Below are 11,605 nucleotides of genomic sequence, written 5' to 3'. Positions count from 1 at the left end.
TAAGCTACCTAGTCTGTGGTAATTTGTTATAGCAGCCCAGAAGGACTATGATAAGAACCTTTTACATTCTTAGCTGTGTTGGAAAACAAGAACATTTCATTTGATAGAATACCCCTCAAAATGGATGGTCTACCCTCTCCCCTATGGCATGCCAATCCTATTAACACCTACAGATGGTAGAGCCTATTTACTCCCTTAATAATACCAAACTCAGGGTCCTTTTAGGTCAGCATAGAGGAAGAACCTCCTTGTGAGGAGGACTGACTGAACTTTATAACTCTAATTTGGATCAACCAGATTCAAACTCCCCTTGGGGGGCTCTCACTATTAGCTGCCCCCTGCACTAGCCTGGCCTTGGGAGTGCAGAGGCACCGACACCACCATTAACACTAGCCTTGTGAGTGGGGGTGGCATCACATTCTCCCCCGATTCCCACTAGGACAGCCAAGACAGTGGTGTCATCATGATCATCATTGCTGGACAGTCATCATCAGTCTCACCACCAAAAGAGATAACGTTGTTTGACTTGTCTTGGTTTCTTTGACTTCTCGTTATGTGATGTGCCTTACCTCATTCAATTCTCACAACTACTCAGAAACTAGTTAGCTGGAATAATTTCTCTCCTTGGTGTTCTCTTTACTTATTAGAGATATCTTAAGTGTCTTTAGTGTACCTGGTAAAACTGAAGGTGCATGGCAATCCTTTGCTTCTGTCCTTGTGATCAAGACAACTTGCTGTTGGTCTGGGCATGGTGGCTCATGCCTGTAATCCTAGCGTTCTGGGAGGCCAAGGCAGGAGAATTGCTTGAGCCAGGAGTCTGAGGTTGCTGTGAGCTAGGCTGACACCATGGTACTCTAGCCCAGGAAACAGAGTGAGGCTCTGTCTCAAAAAAAAAAAAAAAAGACAACAGGCTGCCTTTAAAAGTTTAGAACACCTGACTCAGGATAACAGAGTAATCTTCCATCTTCTTCATGAATCTAGATTCCAGCAATATTGACTATCGAGTTACTAAATCGGATCTTCTGCCAACTGAGAACACTGGAGGGAGGATGAGAGCGAGGGTGGGGGGATGATGATCACACTGCTCTAACTGCGAGGGGACTGGTAGCTCCGGAGTGCCTGCCGGTAAGAATGGGCTTTGACAGTGTGGCCATACCAGGAGAGAAGTACAGCAGCCTGCAAGAGCTGTGTGGACCCAAAGGGTCTGCATGCCGGTTTGCACATGTATATCTGGATGAACTTTCTCTGGTGGGGAGAAGCAGAGACCGAGTATCTCATGAAATCAAGTTTCCTGACGACACACTCAGCAGTAGGAGAAACAGGAATCTAGATCTTGAGGCAGATCTCATGGATAATGGAAGTTATGTTAGGAATATTCAGGTTTAGTCACCTCATTACCCCATTGTCCATTCAAGAGCAGGAATTATGGCAACCCAGTAGACATTTCTGCCTCTCCCATTCCTGCCCCAGACAGCCAAGCCCCGCCCATCCCCCCCCCCCCCCCCCCGTGTGTGTTCCATCTCATGGTTTCTGCTCATCCACACCTCCTGCCAGAGTGTCTGTCCTCTGCCTTCTCCCTACTTGTGTCGGCTTCCACTCCCATTCCTAAGCACCTAAGTCCCCATATTTCCAGAGAGAATCGGATTGGTCCAGCTAATCATTTCGTCTTTGCTTCGATAGGGCCCTTGAGTCAAGATACGTCACAACACAGTGGTCTCACCTACCTTGATCCAGTCAGCTGTGCCCAAGGATGTGGTCCACAATAAACGCTCAAACAACAATATCTATGGCTTTGCTTTTATGAGGTTTATAGAAATAATATCCCCAAATTAGTCCTTTTTAAAAATTAAAGTAAATGTTAATAACTCCAGATATTATCTGATTGTTCTACTCCAGGAGAAAACTGTGTTAAGCCCAAATCTAGCTACTCTTCTTCGTAGGAATCCTGGCTTCTTTATTAAGTTGTTAAAGGACTTTGTAAAAAAAACAAAAATCACTTTCGGTATTAACATAGGAATTTTTAAGTATCTAGAGTTAGAAAGTGATAACTATTTGGACATTGTATCCTTTTCTCTAGGAGATTTTTAGCCTGATCCTATTTATAAGCAGATATTTAACACTGAAAAAGGACCCCAAATAGCCTTTTCAAAGCTCAGCGGTCCATTGTGAGGCATTGGCTTAACACAAAATTCTTTTACATAACCCACGCCACTGAGAGGGATATCCGGTCAGCTATTTTTAAAGCGCTTCTCCCCCACTCCATCTCACGTAACAGAGTTACAGCAGTTAGCCTAGAAAATTGGCACAGGTTCTGTGATTCATGGAATCAAAACCCAAATGAAATGTTTTTAACTGGTTTAAAACTGGAACCATTTTCACTTAAAAGTGCTACAATACTAAAGAAATAATTTTCTAATTTAGACACCCATATGTGTATGCAGAATATAATTTTTTGCATTGATATGTATGTGGTATTATGTGTTGGCTTTGCCATATGAATAATTTTCTAATTAACACATTCAACAAATATTTATAAGAGCACTTATCATGTGCCAGGTGCTGTGTTACAGCTGGAAACATGAGAGTGAGAAAGGCGGACCTGTCCTCACAGAGCCTCCAGTCTAGTAAGAGTTAGGGACCAATAAACAGGCAATTGCAATGTCCTACGACAGGACAGTAACGTGGTGGTAGAAACTGCCTGCCGAAGGAACACGTAGAAGGGTGTCAGAAAACCCTTTCCAGAGGTGATAAATCCTGAGAAGTGAAAGCCAGCCAGGAAGAATGGGACGAGAGAATGTTCCAGGTAGAGAAAACAGCCCAGGCTGGACTGGGCTTCCTGTTTGAGTTCCAGAGAGAAGACCAGAGTGTTTGGAGCTACGGAACTGGGGGAGGAAGGAGCAAGGAGGCTGGGGAGGCGGGCAGGGCTTCGGCATGCAGGGTTATATTAAGGAGCTTGGACTGGATCCTTAGAGGAGTGGGGGCACAGAAAGGTCTTGAGCAGGGCAGAAACACGATCAATTTGTGCTTAGGAAAGAGCACCCTGGCTGTAGTGTGGGGAATGGACTAGAGGTGAGCTACAGAGGTGGCAGGGAGAACAGGGAGAAGCAGAGGTGTGGTGGGGGTCCAGGTGAGAGGGGGAGGTGGTCTGAAGGAGGATAGTGACCAAGAAGGTAGAGAGAAGCAGGCAGACCAGTGAGTTCTTTCAGTCTGATCGACATGGTGTGGTGATGATAGATGGCTCTGCTTCTTCCCAGATCTAGCATCAAAGTACTGTACTCAGGTAGGGATTTGTGCTATACTGAGATTACGAATTACTATCAGTAAAGAGTTTGTCTATTTTACAATATTAGTATGCATTCCTTTTTTTCAAGAAAGAATTAAATACCCCAGAGTTCTAATTTGCTGGCTGTTAATTTTAAGTAATCTAAAACTCTCTATTCAACATGGAGTAAACAATAAAAAAATTTATTTGCTCCCATGACTTTAAAGTTCAGACATCATGAGGGTTTCAGGTGAGGCTGGATCCAGTGTTTCAGTGACATCATCCAAGACTGGGTTTATCCAATGTCTGCTTCATCCTAAGAGTGCTTTCCCTCATGGTCTCAACAATATACTCCTGCATTTGTGTTACATCTGCCATGAAGAGAAGCCATCCCCACCAGTAATTCTCCCCACCAAAATCAGGAAATTTCATTTCCCAGAAATCCTCAGAAAAAATTTTGGAGTCACTTGTTCCAAAGCAATTGCAGTGACCAGGCAGATGGATATGCTCCTACCGAGAGGAAGGAAGAAGGATGTCAAGTGGAAAAACAAAACAAAAACAGCAAATATCCCCTACATTCAGCAACTCTCCTTTTGCATCTTAATTGCATCAAGGCACGTGCAGATCCCTCAAGATCTGGAAGCAACTCGAGAGAGCAATGCTTCTCCCTTATTGCCAGCCTGGCCTGCCTGCTCCGTGACACCCTCTTACTCTCCCTGCTGGCTGTGCAAACAGGCCTTGAACCTCATCTTTTGTAGATTTTGATGCCCTTTTAAAACATGGACATAACCTGATGCTTCTCATGACAGTCTGTACCCATCCCTTAAAAAACTGAGATAGAAATACTTCTGCAGTCTAAAACAAAAGCATAAATAGATAAATGTGTCGCATCTATTACCTAGAAATATATACAGGGTTATTATTTTTGTTCAAAATATATAACAGATGAGGGACTTTGTGTATTCTTTGAGATGCATGACTACTAGTTAAAATGTATTGATGATTTTCAATTATAAAAGTAATGTGTGCTAATTAAAGAAAATGTGCAAACTTCTAAAAAGTTAAAAGGACGAAAAAATCAATCATAGATAGCTTCATTACTTAAGGACAATATCAATGTTTTTAGTATTTTCCTCTAATACTTTCATTATGTATAGGATTTTTTAAAATACAGGCATAAATGTATTATATATATAATTTTATGTCTTTCTCTTGCAAAAACAGACCACATCAATAGTATTTATTTATTATGATCATTTAAACAATTTTTAACATTTGGGCTTTCTCAACCACTTTGCTCTTAGTGGACATTTAGGACATTCACGCTTTATTGGACATTTCGGTCTTATTGAATATTTAGAGCATTTCAAATTTTTGATTATTAATGTTATAAATTATGCTGCTAAGATCATGTCTATATATGACACTCCTCTCCAGATTTAGAATTATATTCTTTGTACACATTCCCAGAAATGGAATTCCTGTGTGGAAGTATACAAAAGTTTAAGGCTCTTGATATATACAAAAGATCCATTTTCTGAATTCAGATTATGCAAAAAAAAATTTAAGTGGGTGAAGGGGCAGGAAATACACTCAGCTAAGAAATGTTTTGTAAAGCAGTCCACAAAATCACTCTGCATCAGCCGTATAAAAATGTTGAATGGCTCCATCCAAGATGCACTGATGGAGCTCCCTGGTGGCCATGCCTCCTATGGAGGATTCCAAGAACTTGCCAACAGGGTGCGATAGATTGCAGTGACTCAGCAAATCAGAATTATCAGATTTCATCGTCTGCCAAAGAACTCATCTTGGAGACAGATGTAGCTAAAATTTTACTCTATTGCCTTCAACTTCAAGAGATTTCAATGTAATTCTACAGAAATCAATTGTGTTTACAACTTCTGGTGAAATCTCAGGTTACTTTGAATGGAAAACAGCTTTCTTATTTTGGTAATTACAAGGACTACAAATAAAGATTTTTTTTTCATAATTAATTTCTGAAACACTAATAATAGTAAGAATGCAGAATATTACAAATGCTCTTACAAAACCCAATGACCTAGGAATAAATTTGGCAATTCCTTTAAGGTCAGCGCCTTTGCCAAAAACAGACTAATGAGAGTCATGAAGAGTTTTTTAAAAAAATCATTGAAGGAAAAAAAGAAATTTGTGTTTGCTTAAATTTTTCTAACTATGAAGGCATAACACTTAATTTCTTCATTCTCTAAAGCAAATATTTTAAAAGGAAGAATTTGGTCTAAATTCAAGTATTCATTTTTATCTCTCTGGTTATAGGATGAAATGCAAGGCATACTTTTAGCACAGAGTATAAATGTTAAGTTACATTATACCATTTAGATGCAAAATGTACTTACAAAACAGATGGTAAATTAATCCAAAACATTGTTACTCTAGATGCTGACTGCCTAATTCACTTTGAACAGCTTGTCCAAACCCAGTTATAGAATTGTGAAAAGGGCTAAGTTTATGTCTGGTTGTTATCTTTCTCCCAGGTCATTTTGTTTAATTTCTTCATGCATGCATAATGCTTTGAAATGTTAAATGTGATTTGGCATAAACTATCATATTTGACTCGCTCATTTCATTTTTTCCCCAGAACCTGACCAGGGCAGGATGAAAACTAACCCCAGGCCTCAGATTTCTGCTCTCCCCTCTTTATATCTCAGTTGATTGTGGGATCAGATTATGTAGTATAAATAAACATGGTCGCTTGTCACAGGGTTGGTATCTGGACTTTGAAAGTCTTCAAAACCAGCAGCAATAGTCACTGGAGAGAGACTGCAAGACAGTCTCATGTGCCCCCAGTCCTCCATCTCTGCGAGTGTCCCTTTTCCTGGGACTTTGCTCAGTGAGTGCTCATGGTAGTGGTGGTAGTGGAGAAGGTTAGGGCTGGTTTACTATGTCCTCTGAGTAAGGAGAGTAAATAGTGAAAAAACAATCCTTGACAAATTAAGTTGACCAAAATAAGAGTTTGGAGCAGTATTTCTCAAGTTTTCTATAGTAAAGGAAGTTTTGTTTTGTTTTTTAAATTTCCATTCTATTATGGGCTAATACTTTTGTAAAATATATTAAAAAAAGAATTATAGGAAAATAGAATTAAAAATACAAAATATAAGCCCAAATATTTTATTTTAGACTCAATCAGCATAAAATTGCTCTGTCAAATTGCTCTGAACTTTCTAAATGCTTACTCTTAATTTCTGTGCTTACCTTGTCATAAACACGTAAGAAACCAAGACCTGTGCTTTGAGTTACACTAGCTTAGAGGATGTGAATGATGCAAATAACAAGCTTTACCTGCTATGTGTCTATCGCCTACATATGAGGATACATGTTCTTTTCCAGTGCTCACTGAATATTTATAAAAATTGACTATAGTTTGACCATAAAGAAATATGAAGGAATTCTACAGATTAGGTAAATTTGTGTAATGAAAGACTCAAAATCAATTTACAATGCAATCAAATTAGAAACAATAATAATAAAAAATTTAAAAAATAGAAAAAAGCTTATAGAATGGGGATATAAAGAAAGAAAATATTTTTGTACAGCTGTACAATGTGTTTTAAACTGTTATTACAAAAGAATCATAAAGTTAAAAAATTAAAAAGTTTATAAAGCAAAAAAGTTACAGTAAGCCAAATTTATTATTGAAGAAAGAATTTTTTTAAATAAATTTAGTGTAGCCTATGTGTACAGTGTTTAAGAAGTTTACAGTAGTGTACAATAATGCCCTAGGCCTTCACATTCACTCACCACTCACTGACTCACCCAGAGCAACTTCAGTCCCGCGAGCTCCATTCATGATAAGTGCCCTATATATATGCACCATTTTTTATCTTTTATGCCATATTTTTACTGTGTCTTTTCTTTTTAGATCTATAAACACTTACCATTGTGCTATAATTGCCTACAGTATTCAGTACAGTAACATGCTATACAGGTTTGTAGCCTAGGAGCAATAGGCTACACCGTATAGCCTAGGTATGCAGTAAGCTGTACATCTAGGTTTGTGTAAGTACACTCTGTGATATTCACACAATGACAAAATTGCCTAACAACGCATTTCTGAATATATCTTCATTGGCATATATATGACTGTATCTTAATAAAAGAATAAGTCACCAAGACCAAGTAGTACCATTTCAGAAATGCAAAGTTATTTAACACTTTTGTTTATAAAATTGATCATGTTTAGGTCAAAAGAGAAAAACATAACCTTATCCCTAAAGTTACTAGAAAGCATTTGGGGAAACTTCCAGTCATTTCTCACAACACACACACACACACACACACACACACATGCGCACACACATACCCCTTAGAAAAGTGGAAACAGGACGACAATCATGTTAGTTAATACTTGCTGAGCCCACCTACTCTGGGCCAGGCACAGTGGTAACAATTTCATGTGTATTAATTAGAATGCCACTAGCATTCTCATGAGGTAGATTACAACGATAATCTCATTTTACTAATGAGGAAATGGCAGCCAGAGAAGTAATGTACGGCGTGGTCTCAGGGTTGGTGGAACTGGGATGTTAGCCTAGCAGTCTGGCTCTAGAACCCTAGGGGTGACCCCTTAGATGTATTGCCTCTCCCACGCCCTCGGCAAGTTGTGAAAATCACATATAAATGTGAATAAATAGAGTTGAAGAACAGTCAAAATGCCAAATCACTTGGAAATGGTCATTATTTGACTCTTACCTGAGTATTAGTGAGGACCTACTTGTTGTCTCATTTTTCTAAGGACTGTTTTTCTTTTGGTTGGAAAAGATTTAATTCAGTTCTTAGCTATCTATGTGGGTCATCTTCTGTAAGTGATAGTGGAGGCAGCTACATTCATTATTGTAACCACTGGTGGCACTGAAACCGGAGTCTGGAGCTGAGATGTTTGTTTCCTGCATCAGGATTTAACCAAGTTTGGATTTGTGAATGGCCATCAGAGTCTGATTAGAACTAGGTTCTCAATCTCAAAAGTTGATTTTTTAAATTGTCACGATGCTTGTTTAAAAGTTCAGACATAATGTATCATTTATGAAAAGCATACAACATCATGCCAATTAAGTACTAAACTATGTTTCAGTGACACAAATAAAGTTGAACGTATTGTTACAAATATGTTATTTATGTTACCACTTCAAATGAAGCACATGAGTTTTACATCTTAGACAATCATGTCAAATAATTTCTTCATTATTTTTTTTTTTTAAGTATTCATTTAATGAACACTCTAGGCCATGTGTTAGTGCTGGAGATATGACAATGAATAAGGAAAAAAATTTTCTAACCTCAAGGAATTCCCGTAATGGTTGTAAATAAAGTTTGAAAACTAGCTGTAAAGCTGTTTCAATGAGATAAGTTTTACAAGATGGGAGAGAAGTGCCTGTAAAGAGAGGAAGAGATATTCCTTATTTCTGAAAGCCCCTCTTTTATTTATTTAAGGTTTTTTTTGGCAATTTAAAAGCATTTCAATTTTGTATCAAAGGCAATGGGGTGCCAGGGAAGGTTTTTTTGTTTTTGTTTTTGTTTCTGTGTTTGTTTGATCAGGGAATTAACAGAGATTTGCATCTTAGAAAGAGCCTCTCAGTGGCAGTCTGAAGTGAAAGATGGCTGGAAAGGGAAGTAAATGGACTAGAAATGGCGAAACCGAGATGGCCTACCTAGTCACGTGAATCAAGGCAGGGGGCCTAGGACTTTAGAACCCAAGCACTCCATCATCCCATCATTGCATGCAGGCTGGTCCAGAGCAGGGATGTGACCTTGGGCAGGGGACCTCCCTCTCTAAAAGTATAAGAATGTTCACAGAGGACTCAAAATAGTGCTTACAACGCTTGAAAACAATATGACAAAGCTGACAAGATATTTTAATATTTCCCATGTATATAAAAGATTTTCATCTGTTTGTTGATTTATTTTCCAGTGGAGAGCAAACAGCTGTTTGCATTCCTAAAGACAAAATAGGAGCAAACTGAATGAAGGAATGAAACATTCAGGTTAGGTGCAGAGTAGCACGTGACTATCGAGAGGAGATTGTAAGTGTGGCAGTGCAGTGAGCCACTGAATGAGATGTTTATCCCGAGAAAAATTCCACATTCCCCTGGAGGATTTACCTGTGTAATTGTAAATTCAATAGTTTCATAGCAGAGCTAGTTACCAATTTCATTGTCTGTTCTACCCCCACCCCCACCCCAGGATTGCGTTGTTTCCACCACTGATACCACTTGGAGATCTTTACCTCTGGAAATTCTTGCCCCAGCATACTATCATCCTAGAAAAGAAGTATTTTAGAGACTTAAATGTAACCAGGTAATCAATGCCCTGTTGTAGTACATTTTGGCTCATTCAGCTTGCACCTGTGACTGGATCAAACAGACCTAAGGGATTTATCTCTAAGCTGAAGCATTCCAAAGAGATTGATTTGAGATTTCCCTAAAGTCCCTGAAAGTCCTCAGCTGGAGAAATGACCCCGGGTCAGGATTAATCCCTTACTTCAGTGTCCCTGAATTGTCCTCAATGATGTCCCACAGACATCAGAATCACCTGCGAGAACTTCTTAAAGATTCGTATTCCTGGGCCCAGCCCAGATTAAACATTCATGTCTTCGGCCCCGCCCACATTCAGCCAATTGGAACGAGGACAGGTTGTGGGAGGGAGGGGAAGTTCAGAAGGGCTTGTGTTTTTAACATGCTCCCTGGGTAATTCGTGTGCACGGAAAAATGTTAGAAAACTGATCTGAAGGATGGGTCGTGGCTTCAGTGATTTTTTAAAAGAATAGAAAAGTTTAACAAGTGCTTATCTTTGTATTTTATACAATAATTCATAAATTATATGACATGTTTACTCACAGCCTAGAAAGTACCACACTCTGCAGGCATATGCATGGTTTGAACTCATCACAGAATGCTATTATAGAAGTAGAAGAAACCATAGAGATAGCCTTGCCCAATCTAAGAAAGCTGAAGAGCAGAGAAATTAAAACCTTTCCAGGTGTACACAGCTAAATTCTGGCAGAGGCCAACTGTCTATCACCCCACCATCTTAAGATATTTCTTTTTGTGATCTGGATGTGAGTTGACAGGAAAGAACAGAAACAAAGTTTGTATCCTTACATAATGTATATTTGTATATATAGTTCTAAGCAGGGGCTTTTTTCTTTAATCTACAGTTACTTTCCATTTGAACATTCTTCAAGCCCCACTGCATTGACAAAGTCCTTCCTGGACGCTAGCAGCCCAAAGCACCTCACTCCTCCCCATCATCCCAAATAATGCTGGTTCTACACAGGGTTTTACCTCTTGATTGTTTAATTATTGGTTCTCGTCTCACTTCTGTTCTGCCTGGGCCAGCCCACACTGAGATTTTTCTTCATCCCAAGCACAGATGTTGCACAGAGTTGGTGTCTAAAGAATGCGTGTAGATTGAACAGGTGCTGTATTTTAGAATATAAAGGAGATGCTGGTGGAAGTTTCTAGTATGCACTAAAGCTAGAGCTCACAAAACTGCTCAGACTCACAAAACCATTCATAGCTAACTCTTTGGCAGCACAAGCAGGGCTAAAATGTTTTTTGTCTCAATTGTAAATTCTGGAAACTTATGCATAGACTCTAAAAGCAGCCATCTTAGTTCTCTGTAATGTGTACCTGTAAACTTGTCTCTATCATGAGTTATGTGATGTGAATTCACAGTAAAGCCTTTGATTCGTTGTTTGATTACAAACATCAAATCGCCTCAACTCTCTGCTTATTTTTTCTTTGGTTTTACTTTGCATTTATCCCAAAATGTTGTTATGAAAATGTTTAAATACTCAAAAAACTTGGAAGAATTGTTCTCCTTAAATTTAGTTTAGATTAGAAATTATATTTTTCACATTTAATTTTAATCTAAAAAATAACGAAGTGCCTTGAATATCTTTAAAAAGTTTTGCTTTAACAAATACATCTATTTTAATTAGATTGAGATGTTACCTTGATGAATCTCATTTTTAGAGCCGATCAGCCCAAGAAGAAAGAACCAAGAAGGTAAAAGTTGAACATTATTTACTTAGCATCTGTGTAAAGAGCAAGAGAATATTTTCTTTGAGAAAAGTGCTCTTATTTACAAGTTCATGAATAGTTTTAGGACATGAAAGTTTCCACTGCGGAGGAAAAAAAAATTCCTTTGTTGGTAAAATTTTAACAGTAGTTTAATAGGAGTTGACATAGTTAAGTGGAATCAAAAAGCAAAATCCAAACATCCCAACGTATTTTAGTTTGAAAGGCAAATCTGTCACAACCCAGGCTTACCTTGTATTTGGGGCTGTCCTCTCAGCCAAATGGTTTT

The 11,605-nt window shown here is 38.6% G+C and overlaps 1 protein-coding gene across 1 annotated transcript in view; it reads left to right on the top strand.

Annotated features, from left to right (window-relative positions):
* The first annotated feature begins 1,131 nt into the window (after positions 1 to 1,131).
* COL4A3 (collagen type IV alpha 3 chain) overlaps positions 1,132 to 11,605 on the top strand; it is a 102,862-nt gene continuing 92,388 nt past the window's right edge. The window contains exon 1 of the mRNA XM_069474076.1: positions 1,132 to 1,380. Coding sequence (XP_069330177.1) covers positions 1,132 to 1,380 — 249 coding nt within the window. The remainder of the gene's footprint in view (positions 1,381 to 11,605) is intronic.

Source organism: Eulemur rufifrons, chromosome 1, assembly GCF_041146395.1.
Source record: "Eulemur rufifrons isolate Redbay chromosome 1, OSU_ERuf_1, whole genome shotgun sequence".
Classification (NCBI taxonomy): Eukaryota; Metazoa; Chordata; class Mammalia; order Primates; family Lemuridae; genus Eulemur; species Eulemur rufifrons.
Note: the sequence above shows the minus strand (reverse complement) of the source record. Positions and strands in the feature narration are given on the sequence as shown.